The 21,215-nt window shown below is 47.7% G+C and overlaps 1 protein-coding gene across 8 annotated transcripts in view; it reads right to left on the reverse strand.

Moving 5' to 3' along the window:
* Nucleotides 1-242: 242 nt before the first annotated feature.
* The window catches only part of sif (guanine nucleotide exchange factor still life), a 207,839-nt gene continuing 186,866 nt past the window's right edge, over nucleotides 243-21,215 (reverse strand). For 7 of the 8 annotated variants that reach the window (XM_077631283.1, XM_077631285.1, XM_077631287.1 and 4 more), the window contains 8 exons: nucleotides 20,869-20,901; nucleotides 13,393-13,587; nucleotides 10,945-11,053; nucleotides 10,215-10,394; nucleotides 9,267-9,385; nucleotides 8,580-8,756; nucleotides 8,154-8,341; nucleotides 243-7,229 (listed from right to left, as the gene is read on the reverse strand). In XM_077631283.1, coding sequence (XP_077487409.1) covers nucleotides 6,491-7,229; nucleotides 8,154-8,341; nucleotides 8,580-8,756; nucleotides 9,267-9,385; nucleotides 10,215-10,394; nucleotides 10,945-11,053; nucleotides 13,393-13,587; nucleotides 20,869-20,901 — 1,740 coding nt within the window. In that variant the 3' untranslated portion in view covers nucleotides 243-6,490. The remainder of the gene's footprint in view (nucleotides 7,230-8,153; nucleotides 8,342-8,579; nucleotides 8,757-9,266; nucleotides 9,386-10,214; nucleotides 10,395-10,944; nucleotides 11,054-13,392; nucleotides 13,588-20,868; nucleotides 20,902-21,215) is intronic. The other variant, XM_077631288.1, reaches the window with a different exon arrangement.

Consider the following 21,215-nt stretch of genomic DNA (forward strand, 5'->3'; position numbering starts at 1 on the left):
GCTATTTTTTACACTACAACTGTTGTAGCTCTACTACCACCGCCAGTGCAAGGTATACCAAACTTAATCTATCGCTTGGGCGGAGCGCCAATGGTGGTGCAAAGGGCTCGAATGCGGAGACTGCCGGCCCAATGACGTCCTGGCTGACGCTGCTTGACCCATATGTGTGACGAGCCAGTCTTCAGTGGTAGAGTACGTGCGAGAGTATATGTAAAGTAAGGAGCAGTTCACAAGTGACCATGCAGCGTGGTTAATATTTTCCTTTTATTTCACTCATTGTCAGAGGAAGTCACCCTAAAGTTCTGCAAGAGTAGGTGGTACTGCGGTTACCACGTGAATTTGTTTCAGTGGCGTCTACGGCGACAGTGAAGCCCACTTTTTTTTGTCCTTTGGATCACCGCATCCATGGGAAAACACCACCTTGCACAAAACACAGGCGCCGAAAGAGAGACACAAACGAACCCAAGACGTTCACCGCATAAGGTCGGCGCTTGAAGGAACAAAATGGCGCAGATCATATTCGTTGCCCGAAGCCAAGCAACAGTCCACGATTCCACATTGGAGTCATGCCAACGACAAAGCGACACGATGCTTCTGTCGGCAGAAATAAACGCCAGTGGCGCTGTGACCCACTCAACCTCGCTCGCACGCGCAAGTCAGTCTAAACCTGCCTTTTAAGCGCGTAGTGAAACGTAATCCGATCGACTTAGGTCGTCAATGCTTGTGCCAAGCTGGTCGCTTGACCGCGTGCATCAATTACCAGCTTCCCATCAAAATTTTTCTGCCAAAGAAAAGATGGGGCACACAGAACACTACTTTTTAAGATCTTAATGGTGGCAGTTGTCAGAGAAACAAAATACGTTACCGACCAGTAAAGCAGTGTACTGCCACCGTGCACTTATAGTGCATCGACGTTCCTCTTCCAATTTTTGTTTTTAATTTGCTGTAACGTTTGAAATATCACACAATACAACATAATACAGATTCGCATTCTTGTTCCTTTTGCTAAAGTGCTCCCATTGCGCTGAACCCGAAGGTTGGCTTTCGCTTCGCAAAGAAGAATGTCTCTATACGCAGAGAAAACTATTTATTTGTAAACGTTAACTGCAGAGTAATAATCAGTATCTAAAACCAGTCGTATAAGCTTACCTATAGCATATAACGTCTCGAAACACGCTGGCAACTAAGCGTTCTACACGGTAATAACGCCTTCAGAAAATATGAAAGAAGAAAAAAGAAATGTTTCGAAACGCCGTGTGGTCTGATTTGGCTATATTTGATCCAGCTATTCGTGTCAACCCTGTTATGCGCATTTCCGTGCTCGCACGGAAGCGACTTGAGCGCCCCCTGTACACGGCACAGAGTACTGCTGCCGGTGCGAAAACAGCCCGGCTGTGCAGTGCACCGTTGTTCGTGAGACACGCGACAAAGGAGAAGAAACAGGTCTACGCTTTGAGAAACAATTGGCACATGTCTTCACATCTCCCCGAAAGGTGGCGTCACCTTGGTCACCATCAGCCGCGAGAGCGCTTAAACATAAGTCTGCCATTGCATTCACACACTGCTGGCTGCACGGTCCGACGCTAAACCACGCTAAGCGCCCTTCACTGTCAGACCTGTCCTGTTTTGCACTAGCAAGCGCGAAACGAGCGACTCGTTTGGCGACCTAAACGCGTCGTCCCCACAGTCGCGCACCCAATATGAAAGAGAGAACAAAAAACAAAAAGAAAAGCAGTCGAGAGAACAGAATGGCAACAGCAAGCCGCGGCGGATAAGCAAATACAGCGCCAGAAGAACCAACGCCAATTATATATATTGTATTATAGTCTATGCGGTAAGAAAAAACGCTTGCGGGAAGGGAGTCCACACTAAACGACGTAAGCATAAAAAGATTAACCTGTACAGGAGCCAGTTAAAATACATATATACACGTACGCTTGCCCCGCTTTAGATGCACTCGAAGAGCGAGCATCATCGCAGTGCAACGAGCACTTTCTCTTCCCTCGTTTTGTTAGCACTAGTCCGTGTCACTTAAGGGTGTACGTCGCATAGGGAGATACAATACTTCTTTTTCCACATAACATATTGCACCTACATTATGTACCGGCCCTTCGCACGCAAGAAATGCGGGAAGAAATAAATCAATGGGTCCTTTGTGGAGAGGGCAAAAGAAAGGCCCTGACGGCACAGGTCGCGATAGTAACGACAGCTGGAGGCAACGAATTGTAACAAAGAAACCAACAAGACAGCAATAACGAACGCAAAATATTCCGGGATTAAAACATTTTTTTCAATATCACTGCAACTCCTAGAGCCGCCCGCAGACCCCGCGCGTAGGCTGAAATGTTTGTTTTCTTCCTTAATCCCTTGAGTGACCCTGAAATATCGCGAAGCCAAAGAGAGAGGAGGAAAAAAACGAACAGGAAAGCGTATAATGCAGAACCTATCGTACGCCTGAACCAAAACACAAGGGCGCTTCACGGAGGACAAGTATATTATAATTGATCTTCGCTCAAGCTGGAACGTCTCGAAAAACACGCTGCATTTCAAGCGGCGTACCGCAACACACATTCTTCGACGCACACACGCACACAAACAGTCAAATATGTTTCTTCACACGTTAAGTGTACAATATAAGTGTAGAGCTATGTTTTTTTTCTTCCTGCTCACTACCGAAAATGAAAAACGAGAAATAAGTTCATAAATAAAGTAAGATCGAAAACAACACTAGTACACGTCTGAGCCGAACCGACCCACATCTACAAGAAGCTCATGATTTTTTTTTTCATCGCAACACCTTCGCGTACTCGCTCCCTCCTATACAGGACACCCAGTCACTTTGAAAACACTGCCCCCCCCCCTCCCTCCCCCACCCCTTTCCAGCTAACGAGTGGCGAACTCTAGAGGAGAGCATTTCCTCCTTTCTCCGTGTCCTATAGTCCCTCTAGTCTGTAGATGCCACCTAGTATAGTGCTATCGCTTAAATATATCGAATGAAGTGAGCTTCTCGAACTTGTGGTAGCCTTCTTTTCTTCTACAAACGGCCTATTTCTTCTCGCTATATACTTCGTGATTTTGTATAATATATATTATATATATCATAGTCTCGTAGATATCTGTGTTAAGCGTGTGTGCATTTGTGTGCGTGTGTTAGTGTTTATTCAGGCTTTCTCTCACCACTCCCCGACCTTTTAGTCACTTTCAGCTGGGCTGTACTTTATATTCCTACAAGGCTAGTAGACACCTACGAGCGACAACACATCAGACGAAGTACTTTGCCGAAAAGAAAGAGCGAGTCAACGCGGCACAAAGAACAACAACGCTCTTCGGGTAGCTGAAGCGACGACACTATTCGGTACATACCTCTACGAAAGAAAATAATAAATACAAACAAGCGGAACAGCGGTTGACATTTTTTTTATACACAGCACCAAATGCAATATATGAAGACTAGTGGAAATTGATATTCTTAAGAACAGCGTAGCATAGGTCGAGTAGTACACACCAGTTTGTTCTTTTAATACATTCTGAATCTATAGAATAAAAAGTCTCCTCATAGCATTTATTCTCTTCGTGTATGACGTTACGAGAATCTTCGCGTAGAACTGAGTGTCTGATAGGGAATGGTATACCATGAAACGATGAGATGACATTCGTGCAGCTACTCATGAAACTCACCGGCCACTCTATATTCTCCATGGATGTGTCGTCGGAAACATCGTCTTTAAAAACAGCTTGAGCATGGTTTCGACACAACTCCATTATTTATACACATCTCTCTAGCAATCGTGTTTGCATTTGTGTCGATTCCAGTTCATTATTGTACAAACAGCGTCTCCAAACACCCACAGTCCGATCTGCGGTACGCATAAAACGGGCGGGGGTTTGGGGGGGGACAAAACGACAGTTGTATGTTGCACGTGAAAAAATTTGATAAGAGGAGGGTACTCATGCGTAAACGTTATCCACACACCACCAGTGACTAGTAATGCTTTAGCACACCAACAAAACAAATGCATCTTTCTTTTTTTTCTTAGCGTCGAGTAATTTCTGGCATTGCACGAGTGCCGGCCGCTGCAGAAGCTCAAGCGGAGAGCTCTTGACTTGAGGTGGCTTCGTCACACAACCCTCGGCGAGCACTGGGAGCCTCCATCGCACGATTGCAGTCTCCGTAAGCGCTTGGGAAGAAAGCAACGCAAAGCTCGGAACGTGTACGCAACGCACGCTCAAATGCAGCTCCTGAGAGGCAACACCAAGAGCCGATGGCTGCCCATGCAACAAGACACAATGGCAAGTGCATTTGCTGGCTTCGTCCTTTCGAGTCCAAGGCAGAAGGGAGACGCAGTCGCTACTCATGTCTTCGAGCGAGCCGCATACGGTGTGACTGGCGGCGGCACGCCCTGCAAAGGTGATGATGGGAATCCTCACAATGTCTCGCATTTGATATGCTCCATGTTGCAGCCAAGTCTTTGTGTGAGAGTGTGTGCGTGCCTCAACTGGCGGGACGAGCCCATCTCCCAAACGAAATGAACGTATGGTATAGTGCGCGAATAGAAATGTCGTAATGTATGGCGAATGTCAAGACCCCAATCTGATCGTCGCCAATGGCGCAACCATTATAGATGAGTCGCGTACTGTACACCGGCTAAGACGTCCCGCGGGCGCGAGACTAATAGTCGACGTGTTCACACGGTGAGATACAAAATACGACTGCTCTCGCATTCCACCGACGCTCGAAAGGAAACCGTGCGCGACGCATTGCACCAGGTTCGCTACATGCCACTCAGTCGAGGATAGGCAGAGAAAGAATGAAGAGAACACGTTGGTCACCCGGAAATGAAATGGAGCAAGTAAAAGCCGCCAGATGTCTCTAGTGCAGTGCTCGAACGATCCCTCGCTGTTAAGCAAATGACTGAGAGTAAGATATGCGCACCAGGGTCAAATGGGAACGGAAGGCGTACAAGGAGGATATATTAGAGGCTGTCCTGGTCCCCTCTTGTACAAGCGTGCGCATAACAAGCAGCCACGCTCTCAACATAGAACCGCCGTCTCATTGCGAATGCTTCTTCGAACGACATAAAAGAAGCCAAAGCGCCAATGACGCAATAAAAGCAGAGTTCCTAGTCACAAGTAGGAACTACGGCCCAAGCGTAAAGCTGCGTTCAAAGTCTGCCGTACATCGGGATCATCTTGCTCCGCTCACCGGCAAGGCGTGAGTAGACGCGGTGAAGTGCATTAGTGAACGCAGTACAATCTAGAACCCAAATGCCATCTACGCCCGCGTGTCATCGCAGCTCAAGTTCTCGCCGCCTTTCTCCTGCATTTACTGGGTTTTCCGAGTGCACGAAATGTGCGATGACTTAAAATGCAAATGCTCGAAGTTTAACGACGGAACCAAGCAGACCACGTAAAAGCTGCGCCTTGAGAGTTCGTCCGGAGACGTGGCAGTGATCCTCTATCTTGCTTCGACTCAGCACAGCGTCGCGAAAGAACTTACGCGACGGCAGAGGCGGCTCCTTTTAGCCTCTTGCAGTTAGATAAGCTTAAGTCCGCTGTGCCGCAGCACAAGTGTCGGTCGTTAGCAAGATAGAGACCATGCATGCATTCGACATTCAGTCTTGACCTTGTTCGAATCGTCCCCACTGATCCACTGCTTCCTAACTGCGCTTACGTCAAATTCGCTTTCTAGATATCGAGATCACTGAGGCCAGAAAGAAAACAGTGAAGACTGCAAAAAGAAACGACAGTATTTTTTTCTTCTCACGCGAGTGCATCTGGAAACGTCGTGCGTTGAATGCGCACGTTTGTCCGCGGGCATAGCGACTCCATTTCGAACGGCGCCCTGCGTGAGACCGAATGTACTCTGCCCTGTCCACCATACCGCGCACTTCGATGTTTTACCATGTTCTGAGGGAGGTTTGTAAGCACGAGTATGTACAAGGAAAACGAGATGACAACGACAGTCGGTGAGCGCTCGTCGCAGTGTGACCACACGGAGGCGCCGACCGAACGCATGGCTCAGCGATGCACAGAGCAAACGAGGATGCGAGGAAAACAAACGAAAGCGAACAGCGAGGAGAGAGAGAAGAGAAAAGAAAGCGCGCCTGATGTGCTGCCACGGAGCGGCTCTTTGATGAAAAGTTGCAACAACGTGTCGGCGACGTAGCGCAGACACGAGACAGCCGTGGGGGTTTTTGGCCGAAGCGTTGGTTTGGTTAGCGCTGCTGCTTCGCGTTTGCTCTTGTAGGTACGAAACCCTCGCCCCGATGTAAAAGTCAGGTACTCTGATCCGGGAGAAAGGAGGAGACACGCGCCGACAAAGAGATCAACCGGCCTCGGGCGCCTCCCCCGGCCGCTCTGGGGCCGCGTGGCGTGAAAAGTTGAGCTTTGGGCGCCGCGCCGGCTTCCCTGTATAGCTTGCGTATGTACAAAGCCCTTCCCCGGCTCAGGAGCCGCAGGCCCGGCGGGCGGCGCTATACTTTGGCACCAGTCAGCACTCGGACTGCTTGGAAGATGAAGGGGTCTGCTGTTGCTGCTGTTGCTGCTGCTGCTGCTGCACGTGGCTCCGCTGCTGGTAGACGGCGGCGCCGCCGTAGTCTTCGTACACGAAAAACTGCTCCTTGACGTCGGGCCGGTTGAGCCCCGAGGGCCCCGCGCGGTCGGCCGACGAGGCCCTGGGCTTCCACACGGGCGAGCCGGCCTGCTCAGCCGGCGGCTGGTACGAGCTGGGCGGCTGGCTCGACTGGATCAGCCGCGCCGTGGCGCCGGACGACGACAGGGAGGACGCGCTGCTCAGGCTGGTGGGCGCCTTGGGCTCGGAGCGGTCGGAGCGGTCCGAGCGTTCCGAGTCCTCCTCGGAGGCCAGCTCCCGCGCCGACGCGCTCATGCCGTTCATGGAGTCGGCCACGGTGCGGCTGCGCGTGCCGCGGAAGCTGGGCCCCGGCAGCCGCGGGTCGGGCACGTTGTCGTACGTCTCGATGGCGTCGCCCGCCGAGTGGCGCTGCGACGACTTGTTGCGCTTCTTGCCGCTCAGCGTGCGCGACATGGACGAGGTGGAGGGCCCCGCCGAGGCGGCGCTCGAGCTGCCCTCGGCACCGCCGCCCAGCCGCCGAAGGGTGCCGGGCTTCTCGCGCACGGCCGGCTTGGTCGCCGGCACGGTCATGTTGCGCACCGACTCACGGATGATCTGCCGGATGGTGCGCAGGAAGGCGTTCCGGAACTCGCTCGTGCTGCGAACCACCAAGTCATTCGTTCATTTATATCACACTGCGCCAGAGGGGTTACTAAATCAAAGTGGATCTCAGTAAACAAGGGGAACTACAGAGCTGTTTACTATTACTGGACGCCGCACGTGAGGCACAGTCGTGTCAGCCGGACAAAAGCAATAAATTTTTCTTGCTGTGACGGGTGACGATGGCGGTTAAGGCGTCCAAAGGGCCTGCTGTACTTATGTATTTTAGTCTGCCTTCTTTCAAAGTATACTTGGGTAGAGCGCTTCATTCAGGGTACGTTTAGCCTAAAGTGACACCTTCTATTACCACTACTGTACGCCTTTTTGCCTGCCATCTGTAGTTGCTGCATGGATGTGATCTGCAGAAGGGCGCCAGACAAACACCACCGCCTTTTGCAATATATCAGACGTATGACTTGACAGGGCACCCAAGTACCCTTTGCAAGTTGATGTCAACGTCCATTTTCCTTTACGTGGCGCGGGACAAAGCGCTCGTGCTAGGCCTGACGGCCATTGAAACGTACGTAAGCCCGTTCTTCTGCTTGACACCGCGTACCAATATAATGGGAACAAAAGCGGGATTAGGATACTCATTCGCAGCATCTTTTGCTATTGACTGTCACAAGTGCGTTGGCATAACCTCTAAAAAGGAACATTGTCCACAGTAATACAAATGGAAAAGTGCATGCTGGATTACGTCAGCCAAAGCCGGTTACAAGGTTACGTCGAAGCATTATTTGCGAAGCACCACGCATATAACGACAGAGGAAGCGAATGGGTAGGACGTGCCTCAGTGTTGTCCGTATGTGTATTTTCAGACTTTCTGTGTTTGGCGCTTTGCGAACAACAGAAACGCCTTAACCAATCCAGCACCATGTTCACCCGAGTTCCGCTAAACGAATGGGTCGGACATGATGTGTACCTGTTGGAAAGCTGGTAGACTTTCTCGGAACGTCGCTGGATCTGCGACTTGAGGTGTACCAGCTCCCAGAGATAGTGCGAGTCCGCGTCCTTCTGGCTGCTGGCTCGAACCTGGACCTCGGTCACAGGGATTAGCACCTGGTAGCGGATTATCTCCACCTCGGCTGAGTTGTTCTTGCTAGATCCTCCCTGGAAAAAATATAAACCAACAGACGGAAGATTCGCAGCTGCTGATTTCACATCATCGATGTAAGAATCGCTTACAAGACTTTCGCGCCAGAAGCGAGCATAGATAATAAGAAAGCGAAGGCGAGTGCCACAAACGTCTTAACTACAACCTCCGTCTTTTAGCATTATTTCTAAGCGCGCCTCTGTGAAATCAGTCGATCTGCTGGGTGAATACCGGGAGATAAAGCACGACACTGACCATGAGCTTCTTTTTCTGCCGAATGCGCTCCTTGCAGAGGAAGACCACGGCCGTCTTGAACACAAAGCACATGGCATGCAACTCCAGTCCCTTCTTGATCTTGCCCAAGAACTCGGAGATGTTGAGCCACTCCACGCCGCCGTAGTATAACAGCTCCCCAGGGCTCAGGTCCACATGCTGCAGAGGGTAAAAAAAAGCAGAGCAGCGAATAGAAGAAACAAGTTAGAAGATAAGCGTAAGCACGAAAAAAAATGAAAATTTTGTTATGGGCAGACTCCGAACATTGGCCTTCATCATCATATAACCATTCAAAGAAAGCAGCACTAAATCAACAACCTCGAACCTCCTCCCCCTCCCTCTCTCATATGTCCCGCAATCCCCCCCCCCCCCCCCCCCCACATCAATTCTGGTAGACCTATCTGTTATGATGCTGACCGTACACTCTGGGCCTGTCTAGCTACGCAAAAATATCTTCGTTTCTACCTGCTAACTTTACGCCAGGCGGAAGGAATTGTCAATTCCTGTGGTCCTGTTTAGAGTAACGAAAACTTGAAGACGGAGATCAAACAATAGGAGTACCTGCAGCGTCAAGCAATAACAGAACGAAAGAGGGCATTTCTCTACCGACAGTTTCGGTCTGCGCTATTTTCCGCCTTCGATAGCATCCTCGCGCGGACCTTACTTTACCTGCTTTGAGGATTTGACGTGCTGCCGGTACAAGTGGTCGAAGATGGCTCCGTATTCCTCGTGGATCCTCTGCATTTCGTTTATGTGTTCGGCGACCCTTTCCATACCCTTGAGGGCTTCTGCAGTGCAGTGAAAAAAGAACACAAATCGGTAACGTATTTCATTCTTCACAGCTAGACTTGGTCAAAAGTCTTAACGCCAAAGGCATTTCTGTCTTCAGCCGCATAACACAGCCATTACGGCACTACTAAAAACCGAATGACCTTGAAATCCTAGAAGAAGGTTTCTTCTTGCGGTAGAGAAGGTTTCTGCTTGACTTGCGTTTTGAATTATCCGCTACGCGGAGCCTGCTAGGAACATTCATTTCGCCGCAGCAAAACGCTGTGGCCTTAAGACTCTTCACCAAGACTGTACATCTACCGCCTAGTCTCATGGACAACACGCAAAATACAAGTGCCTAACCAGCGTTACGACCGTTATAATGCAACAGCATTAGGATCCCCATGGGGCCGAAATGCGTTGTCGGTCATAAAATTCTCCCCTTGGCGGGAGGAAAGTGATGTCCCGACCCAGTTCGGAAATTCCCATTGGTTGGAGGGAAGTGACGTTACGAACCCGGAAGTGACGTCTTCTTCGGTGAAGGCACAAACAGCTGGGAATGCCATCGCATTGGCGACGCATAAAGGAATTAAGCATCCCTGAGATTCTTTTTTTTTTGCTTTTTCTTAAAGAGGCAAGTTAAGAAAAAAGAACGCCATGCTTGAAACAGCTCGTGAGATGAAATCGCATATCCTGCTGCAGGTTGCGGCTGTTTTGCAAAAGTGCGTTTTAAAAGTGGCGAGGCTTGGTGATGACATTCATACAGCTAACCAACTGAGTTTGAAAGGGGTAATGGTGGTATAAAGACAGCCAAAGGTACAACAACAACAACAAAATGCGGCGACATGCCTGCGAGATGGTGATGCTCCTCAGTGACGGGGTCAGTGAGGTGCTTGAGTTGCTGTAGCAGGAGCGGGTACTTGAGAATCCGCTGGATGGGCTTAATGAGGTATGACTCCAGGGAGAAGCTGTGTTGGCCTTTCGGGTTCCTGGTCTGCAGGAAGTCCGACAGCGCCGTGTTGCCCTCGCCTACGCACGGGAGGACGTGGGGGGGGGGGGGGGGGGGGGGGGGGGGGGGAGTGCAACGTCAGAGGAGAGACGTCAGCCTGAGCCGAGCGCGAAGAAGGCTGACCTCACTGTTTCATCACCACTATAACCATACACAAAAGAGGAGACGATAATGAAGCAACACCTGTCGAAACTGGAAGACGAGTAGAGACAAGACACTCTGTACAAGCCCAACAGTTTAATTGAATATGTTCCGCTGAGTGTTTCAAATTGTCCCTTTACTTCCAAACTGAAAATGTAAGGTGATTAACGTCACTTGCCTGTTCACAAGAGTTCAAGCGTAATTCAGGTCTCATACAAGCCAGTTTCCTGCAGAGCTCCGCAGATAATCTTTAGAAACGGATAATGCTTTCGTTGAGCTAGGCCACCTTAAGCATTGCTGTTGTTTTGGGCCATGAAGTTTATTTCGGGCCATTAGCGAGGGCTTAACGTACGTCAAAACAAGGGACATGCATTACAGTATATTTTTTTCGTGAATACGCAGTCGAGTGCTTCTAACGTCTGTACTCACTCGGATGCAAGACCTTTTGAGCTTTGGAGTGGCTGGCACAGAAGGAGCTATAAAGTTTGAATTGGTCGGCGTAGTAAAGGAAGGAGTTGCCCAGGGCAAAAAGCACGTTCTGGAAAAGAAAAGAAAATAGTCACATAACCAAGTGGCCCTACCGAGCACCAGGCAAAATCTTCGAGTCTTAGGCACTTGAGCTAAATGCAAGATGAGTACTGTTAGCACTGCTGAAGGGAAAACCCTAACCTAGCACTAAAATCAATGTTCCCTGTCACAAGAAGTGGCAGTGGATTATATGCCGCCACATATGATATTTTAGTGTTTTATAGTATATTTAATAATACTGCGCAAAGATTATGTGCATGTTTATGGCCGTATGGGTAAGTTTATTAAAAACATGCGCATATGCTTAGGAGAAAATACACCAATTATTTGTGGTTATGCCAGTAACTGGTTCAAATCAAATGCTTAATATTTTCAGATACCTCTTTCCACCTCACGACTGCCAATCGTTTTTTTTTTTAGCTTTAATACAAATTTGAACTGAGTTTGCATGCAGCTTGAAAGGTTGTACAACCTTCCTAATTTTTAATAATATAGTGCGACGCGCGAGCGTCGACCAGAAGCCTGCAACACGGCGAGAGTTCGCGCACGCGCAAGAAGGGAGAGCGTCGTCTGCTACGCTGTTCCGATCACGAGGACACACGCCCTGCAACACTATCTGTTCCGGCGGGCAGTACAGCACATGTGCATGACTAAGATGTGACACTGAGACGTTTCAAAACTGCGATGTTTTTTTTTTATACCGTATAGACCCTGAAAGACTGATTAGAGCTGGTTGGTGCCCCTTTTATCGTGTTCCCACCTCGCAGAGGGCTCCTCAAATCAGAAGGTTCGCATTCCAGGCAATGGTTTCCACGTGCTGCAATATTTCCCACCTGTTATTTTTCTTAGCTCTGCTTCGGCAGCGCGGCCCCCGTAATAGGGAAAAAAAAAGAGGGAAAGCACGTCTCAGCGTCACACCATTGTGGCAGGGCGTGTGTCCTCATGATCGGAACAGCGCCGCAGACGGCACTCTCCCTCTCCCCGTGTTGCGCGCTTATCGCCGTTATAAGGCGGTGACCAGCGGTTTGGTCGACCCTCGCGCTATATTACTGAAAATCAGGAAGGCTGTGCAACAAAGGCACTAGCTTTCAGTATCCGTGATTTTACTTACACCTCATACGGCTGACATTCTTAAAATTGCTGATTTTTTTTATCATAAAAGAAAACTTCAGCTCGAAATCTTGGCTAAGGCAAATTTCTAGCTTTCTGGGCACATTCTTGTTCATATACGGAGTGCACTGTCGGAAACTAAAGTACCTAAATATAGTGAAAAGAAGGCAACACTGATCTTTAATCGCCAATTTTTCGTGTTTTGAACATCTCGACATGCTCGTCATAAATATATTCAGGAAGAGGAAAGTGGATATCGTCGACACGTGCGCGAGACCCTGTCCAACAAACCGAACAAAATTTTCTGTCGTTACAACAGACTTTTTGTAGTTTTCTGGCCGTGAACTTGCAGCAAGAACAAAAAATATTGTTGTAACAACAGGAATGTTTCTCTGACAGCAGAATACTGCGTAGCATTGTTCTGTCCCTCGTCGCTGAGACAGAACGTCAAGAAAGCACTGCAGAAAATTTATTCACCACAAAAGAATTATACAAGACTACAGAAAAACCTGGCGTTACGACAGAACGACATAACATTCTGCCGCAATTTGCGCGAGGTTCTGTCGATTTTTCGACTGGGGAGTTGTTATTAAGTATGAGGGAAAAAATTAACTCCCAAAAAGTAGTGTGCCGACAAAATCATCAAAACGGTGGCATGTTCAAAAATATTGACACCGCTCTTGCCTAAACATACCACGGTCGAAATGAAAGCGACAAGTGAGGCACTGACCTACATGAAAGATGAACCTTACGGTACACAAAGAAAGCAATGCTGGCCCCGTGGATGCACATGAAATGCGTATTTTTCTAAAGCTTGCTAGCAACTTCGCTATCGAGGAACGGAATAGCCTTCGAGCTATGCAGCAAGGCCCCTGTGACACTCCTGGCCCTCGAAACGCTTTAAAGTGTGGGCACAGTACCTAAAGCGTGTGCCCTAGGCGATGCAGTGTAGATAGTGCATACCGCCTACAGCACACAGAAAGCAAAAGACGGTGTGCACTTTCTAACACGTCTTGAGCACCCCACGTGCAACAGGGGTCAGAACAAACGGTGGGGCGGCGGCTTTAGTCAGAGGTAGGGTAACCTCGAAACTTCTGAGGAACGCTGCACTTTATAAGACAGTCATAAGCACCCCCTGTCTCGCTATTGGGCCTGGACTGCGGACGGTGTTGGCTTCCATGCAAAGTGCGCTTGGCGCACAAGTTAAATGCTTGGACGTCACTGTGTGCGCGACCGCACCTTAAACTGGCTCGGGTGCTCCAGCCGATGGAAGTCGGGCTCGGCGGCGATGGCTTCTTCGAGGCTCTGGAGGAACTGCCTCTGGAACTGCACGATCTCCTGGATGTTGCCGAATAGTGCGCTGATTTCGGCGTTGGACAGCAGGGTCTCTTTCTTCATGGGCTCCAGGTAGTGCTCCAGAAGGTTGTTCAGGTGCTTTTTTGGAGGAGGGGAAGGGAGAGATGGGGGAACCAGGCATCCGGGGGAAAAGAAATGCTCACAAAACACCCACTTGCAGCGCACAGCTACTCAGCTGACCGCCTATCAAGTGCTCGAAGAGTTACAGCTGAGTTAGTTCATCACGCTAAAGAATAAAGAATTAGCGAACACGACGACAGTGAACAGAAAAAGGCACGCGAGTTTGTTTTGTCTTTGTCTTAACATCATTTGTCTGCTTTGACTACTTTGTTATACTACGTTTTGTTCATATTTACTCACTTCTATGCTTATGCGTTAAAGCATGGTGTAGGTACAGAAAAGACAGTCGTTTGCGCAAAACATCTTGCACGGTTAAAAGCGCTTTGTGTTTAAACATAACTACAGAAAAGGGCACGTTAGAACACAGCTAAGTCAGCGCAGCTTAGGCAGTTCGAGAGTATCACGTTTGCTCCAGCTTAATTGAACAGCAACGCCAAAAATTTCTTCGAGGCTGTGACGTTAGTTGGAAAGCTTACTTTTTTTTACTTGCAGACGAATGCTTTGCGGATGTCAGACAGCCGGTTGGTAAGCGCTGAAGATTGAAATAACAGTCATGCGCTTGCGCTCGCAGTAATCAAACATCAGCAAAGCACTCAGTCTGCAGGAGAAACTGCTACAAGCTAACATCTTTCAGATTTGAAGACAATGTGTCATTTCTTTTCAAGCAAGTCCTCGCGAACCACGGCCGGACTACACGCGTCGGCGCCAAAGCATATTCGGGCACGGCCGGACTGGACAGGCCGGCACGGCATCCAGTCGGGCCGTGTCCGAACACGCTGTTGGGCGCGTCTAGTCCAGCCGTACCCGAACATGCTGTTCTTGGACACCCTGACCTGCGCTTTCACCGAACACACGAAGCACTCTGTCAAGCTCGCTCCCATACAATGTTCCGCGTCATTACAGGCAAATCAGTGGTTTTTAAAATATGCGATGTCGAAGTGCCTTGAGTGGTGGATTGTAACACACCTTAAAGATGGAATCTCAAACGTGATCGCAGGCACTTATACCTACTTGTTATACCTAATTATAACATGCCTATAGTTAGCTTGAGATGACTGTTCAGGTATTACGATGAGAGCAAGCTACGGAGCGCATTTAATTATTGTGTACCTAAAGTTTTATAACTTACCATGCTTAAAATCTCCTGTGTCTGCGTAAGAGCAGTTAACAAGAGTTATAAACGACGACAAAAGCCGCTACAGACAGGTACAGGCGCCCATATCTTCAACTGGCGTGGGCGAGCGGCGACTTTTCCGTGCGTCAGCCCCGTATGACGGGGCGAGGGTGGAAACAGTTTGAGGCTAAGCGCATACCGATAAAGCGCGCTCAGCTGGGCCCATCATCTGCTAGGCTGTTCCTTCTTGAGGACGTCACCTCACATTATCGCCCTTGAGACGAATAGGCAGCGTGAGTAGGCCGATGGTTTTGCTCGCATTTTATGCTTCGAAGATTAGTGTCATAGTAACCAAGCAACGAAATAAAATATAAAGATAGAGCGAACACGCTCAATCACGCGAATAACGAAAGAGCATAGATCATTCGTTTGTTACTTTCTGACGTAAACGCTTTATCCATCTCTAGGAAAAAAGGGGGTTATCAACACACTGTGTTATTTTTGCTTCAGCGCGACCGCGAATCTGTAAGACAGCTGTGAAACTTCAGTGAAGCTGCTCTAGAGGGCGTGCGCGCGGGAGCTTCTAACTGCTACCAAAATGCCACCTTGTATACCCCAAACGAGGAGAGCCAGAAAACTGGACAATGGTTTTAAGTAGTAAGGTAGATAACTAATTTTTAATAATGATCTTGTTAACTAGTAGAGTTAAGCGCCTGATTTCAATTAAAAATTTGTAGCGGGTCGTTAGTAATAGCCTTATAAGTTTTTATAATTTCGAAAATGCGATTACCCTTGGCGCTGTGGCTCGACAAAATTTGCCTTTTTCGACTAGTTACGAGCACTGGAGGGGTTGATTTACCTGCATGCTTTCGAAAACGAATGTATTTTCGCGCGATGCAGCCAAATTTTGTCGAGCCACAGCGGCGAGGGTAATCGCGTTTTCGAAATTCTAAAAAAATGATATGGCCATTACTAACCACCGGCTACAAATCCCTAATTGCAACTAAGCGCCCAACTCTATTAGTTAAAAAGTTAACTATTAAAAATTACTTAACCAGCTGACTACTTAAGACGACTGACCAGTTTTCTCGCGTCCGCCGACAATGGTAATACTATACCGCAAAAGCCATATTTTTATCCCAAAAAGCCTGTTTCTGATCATTTTTGAAAGTGTTCGTTGAAACACCCGTATTTTGCCATCATTGACCACGAGCTGCTTCCTCACGTGCTGGATGGACCCTACAGAGATGGAGATTTCCTGCTACAGCATGATATTTCACCGAATCACACGGCACACGCCGTGACCGCACACCTCGAAGACTCTGGAGTGATGACGCTAGATTGGCCGTCCAAAGGCCCAGATATGAACGTTATTGAAAATGTTTGGAGCATTTCAAAAGCCAACATGTCAAAAATGGGCCTCCTTGTCGCTACTCCTCATGAGTTACGGGAGGCCACCAGCAGACAGTGGGAAGAGCTGAAGGCCGACAGCGACCTTGTGCCGGCGCTCTATGACTCCCTACCACACCGCATGTCTGCCGTGGTCGGAAATGACGGTGACTTCACCCGCTACTGAACGGCCTGTGTGCGCCCATTATTGGTCACACCATTTGTTTTTCTTAGCATTTCAGCAAGAATGAAGCCCATAGTAAAATGGTTCACGACCTCAATTTTCACTGTTTCACTCAGATGCAAGCAAAGTGCTGCAATATTTTTGAGATTAACACAGAATATTTGTTACGATCCTCGCAAATATTGCGCGAGACAGGCCGAGTTTTTAGCAGCTTCCCTTTGCGATGACATCCCGTTTTGTTTGTCTTTCCCATTGAGGTGTACGGGGAGCATTTTGATAACTGTCGCTAACTGAAGTGAACACGCCGTGCAGAGCACCATCACTGAAGTTTCAAAGCGGTCTTATAGCTTCACAATTCTTTTCTCTATGGCTTCACCTCCGCTCGGAAGCATAAATAACTCATTGTCTTAACTGCCTTTTTTTATTCTGGAGATGAAAAAAGCGTTTACGTCAGAAAGTAACAAAGGAATGATCTATGCTCTTTGGTTTTTCGCATGATTGAGCATGTTCGGTCTATCTTCGTATTTTATTTCCTTGCTTGGTTGCTACGACGCTGATCTTCGAAACATAAAATGCGACCTATACCATTCGCCTACTCACGCTTCCTATTCGTCTCAAGTGAGATAATGGGGGGTGACGTCCTCAAGAAAGAGCAGCCTAGCAGACGATGGACCCAGCTGAGCGCGCTTTGTCGGTATGCGCTTAGCCTCAAACTGTTTCCAGCCTCGCCCCGTCATACGGCAATGACGCACGGAAAAGTCGCCACTCGCGCACGCCAGTTGAATATTTGGGCGCCTGTACATATCTGGGCAAATCACTGACCACCGCTTCTGAGATGGTTTCCTAGAACGATCTAGAGCCCTCAGTATAACTACTCTTTTCCGTCGCTTGACAAAGCGTACTATAATGCAGAAAGTTAATTTAGATTAGTTTATCATTCATCAACCATCTGTACCCAGTATACGCTTCGCTTGAGTGTCATTAAACCTTCTGCAATATAACCAGATTATCTGCTGTTCTGTAAACTTTCATTTACCTTCGGTCGGTATTAAAAGCAGGTCGGCACGTACATTGGGAAGAGGATGGAGCGTTTTTTATGCCTGTCACATGCACGTCCCATATTTCAAACTCTGTCACCACCTTGCATTTTGTGCCATTCCAAAAGGCCAGGCATTTTTTTTTCTGGCATTATTTGCCTGAATGTGGAGAAGATATTTACACTACCTGAAATGCCTTTCAATATGAGAGACTTCATATAGAACTGTACACTTCTTTAAACATAACAGTTCATACAAGAAAGTAAAAGTACATAAGTACCTCAAATTTACGCGTATACTGCATTTGTTTGCAGCCGATTCGTGCTACAAGAAAGTACCGTTCATATTTTCTTCATGAGCAAATGTTAAGCGGAGGAATCTTTTAATATCACATCCTACTGTGGGAACTATGTGTGATCTCGAGGTCTGACAGATTATCAGTGCATGAAATAAAGCTCAATTTGCTACATCTCCCCAGCCTCTCATACAAGAATAAAAATGTCATCTCCTAATTATGTTGGCAAAAAGTTTGAAAAAAAAAAGTCAGTTGACTTCTAAATGTATCAGTATTACGCGAAATGCTACCGCTAAGCAAAACCGGAGTCAGGAATCACTACAAGCACAGTATGGTGCTCTTAAAGAAGACAGGAAAAAAAACGGGAATGACATCACCACAAAAAAGTGCAAACAACACAGCTAGTGCAGGTGCGACCTAGACGGTGCCTTGCACCATAAAAACAAAAACAAAAAGCAAAAATGCACGAGACGTCTCCACTCAGTGCGTCGGGCGAAAAAATGCACAACTTTTCTTTTTTTTTTGACGTACAAAAACAACAGCCACACCTTGCCAAGATGGCGGGTGTGCTGCACAAGAAGGCAAAGTCAAATATGGAGCAAAAAATAAAGAATACTGGTCAAGCGAGTGTCATTTCTGCGTGCTACTAGACTGCCTTGCTTCGAAATCCACCCGTTTCGTGCGAGGTGAAGAGAAATAAAAAACGTGTTCATGACGACGCGTGACCCGAGCAGGAAAGAAAAATAATTAACAAAACGGACAAGTCGCACAAGACGCGAGATGTGCTTAACTGTTTGCACAAAACAGCTTATGCATCTTTGCTTTTTTGTGTACAAACAGTGTTTGACCAGTGCGTGAAAGGCATGCGTCGGGAACATGCAGAAATGCTCGACCTAACTGGATACACAGAATGACGCTGGCTGCCATCTCGAATAATTTTTAAATGCCATTAGAGAAGTACCTGCAGAGACATCGATTTAGACATCGATTTAATAAAGCGTTTGATAAATTGTCACTATGATCGGCCGATAGACAGGATGTGAATGCAAGATGTCTGGCCTTCAGCTGCTTGTGCAAAATACTGGTTTGGCCACCATGAGCTGAAGAAAAACAACGAAGATAAGGAAACTACGATGAGCCTCGTGCTTCATGGTGTGGAATTTGATGTCTGCAAAAATGATCGGATAAAATAAGGCGATGACCCAAGATACTAGCACACCAAATTCTGCTCGCGGTGGAGAACAGGTATAGCAGTGGGTCGTAATTTTGTTACGGAGCGAAGGGAACCTAGTACATCTGCAGTTACACGAAATCTAAGCAAGCAACAATACTCATATCGCGCACTTTTGTTCACGCAGTAGCTGAAGGACCTTCAGCAAAAGTAGAGCTAGTTTAGACGGCAAGAATTTATTTTGCTAGTTGTTAAACTACACTTAATATTAAAATCAAATTTCCATCCAATCCTGTCTCGCACACGGAAATTGCTGGCGAAATCCAATGATGAAAACGGGTAATATTGCAGTATGCATTGTTGCGTGCTGTTCCCATGGCTGCTAAACCAAACAATGGGTGTTAAGAAACCGCCGCAAGGTGTCTACGGTGTACACTTGCACAGTGTGAATTTCCAAGATGGGCCATGTTACGACATGCGTAAGCTTGCCTTTCTGGCGGAATAGCTTTAACAGTTGCTTTGGATCGTGTTCGAAAGCTAATAATTGATGCTGGCCCCTCTCTTGAATTTTGGACGAAATACGCGGCGCGGACACAGCTTTTGACGCGCTCAGTGAACGTCTCTTTGCGGATGATTTTGCATCGTACGGTTGATCGAATATAGATTGGCGCAGTCAACATTTCCCGCGTCTTTAAAAGAACAGCGCGTCACTGTCGACCGACCGCCTCTTCAGTTAACTACATGCACAGAATGAAACTCCAGCGATTGAATATATCGTGATGTGACACGGACGTACTACTGGGGACAAAATTATCCGGGACGCAAGTTCTAGGAAAAACGTTTCTTGTAGCTACACCTCGCTATCCAGTTGCCACCTAGTCTCCACTCAGTCGCTACGTAACGAAGAGAGGAAGGAGCATTTAGGCCTTTAATGCCTTCATACAATATCAGGTGACTGGGTAGAGAGGTGAAGCTACAATACATTTTTGTTCCTCGAATTTGCGTGCCGCAAACTATTGTCCCCAGCAGTAATCGGGCAGTAGTCGGACCAAGTTTCAGATGCCCGTACGACCAGCGTCTGTTCCTTGTATGATGTTACGTTTAGAGTCTGGCCTCTGGCGTCACAATTTCCTGATGCACCTGCTTCTGCGGTGCGCCTGAGGGGATTAACATATGAGGGGCGAGCGCAACGTCCTCTTTGCATTCGTCTTGGCTAGCGGCAAGAGACCATTTTTTCCGCCGGCAGAAGTTTACCTTGCCGAGAGCGCTCAACGCTGGGTTTTCCGAAAGAAAGCTAGCCGCGACCGCGGATTTAGCTCAATTTTGTCGAGCCTGCGTGCTCTAGTGCGACCGTATCGTTATAGTTCGCAGATTTCAGTACAATGCATACTGCATTAAGAAGAAAGCAAAGAAAGTTTGCCCCTCCTTGGTTGTGGTGAAACACCGAAACGAGCGGTCAACAATTCGCACGCGAACTTTGGCTGACAGATACTTCACGAGGCCACTTAACACTGGAAAAGAAACTAAGCGAAACTGAGTCACAGAAACGGGAGCTGCCGAGATGTGAGCAACGGATCAGCGCTGAAACCCCAAGTCACTTAAACACAGCGAAGCATGCAATACGAGACGTCGAAAGATGAAGCTAGCGCAGTGTTTTGTCGGTACTCTGGTCTGTGACGAACTAATCCTTCATACGACATTGAAGTTCTAGATTCGGTGAGTAATATGCCAGGTATTCGAGCATGTGCCGTAGTGACGTCGTGTGCTTTTCATTCAGCTTTAAGTACGCCACGGGTACACAAACACAGCCCCAATTCACAGCGCAGGTGGTGAAGTGGTGTGCGACAACACTGCGAAACAATGCAGCTGCAGTACAGCACATTCACGTTGGGACAATAGCGGACAGCATACGAGGATACTTTTTATTGCTTTTTTGTGTGCCGCTGTTCAAGTTTTACATTATCGACTCAAGGTGCTCTGAACGATAAAGTAATTTTTCATGCATTCAGCATGAACACATGGGCATGCTGAGCTTTGAATGTCACTCACCTTGCTTACTTCATTAGTACTAGGGGGTTTCCTCTGAAAAGAAGCGCCGAAAATGGTGTTTTTGCTGCTTTCACGTCGACTTCAGCTTAATTCTTGAGTTGCAGAACCCTCTTGGTTAAATTACACTGAGATATTATGTGTTACAGTAAAAACTTCATGATCATTGCAGGTAATCTAACAGGCAATTTTCTGCTGCAACATTTTAGAAAAGAAAAGTTCGCACTTTGTAACTGAGTGCTATTATATTTGATAGCATATGCACCCTCAAATAGTTGAGTTGAAGAAAAGAAACCGCACTGAATGTATGGGACCGCGTTAGACACGCATGCACACGTTATACTGCAGCC

This window comes from Amblyomma americanum, chromosome 7 (assembly GCF_052857255.1).
Source record: "Amblyomma americanum isolate KBUSLIRL-KWMA chromosome 7, ASM5285725v1, whole genome shotgun sequence".
NCBI classification, from domain to species: Eukaryota; Metazoa; Arthropoda; class Arachnida; order Ixodida; family Ixodidae; genus Amblyomma; species Amblyomma americanum.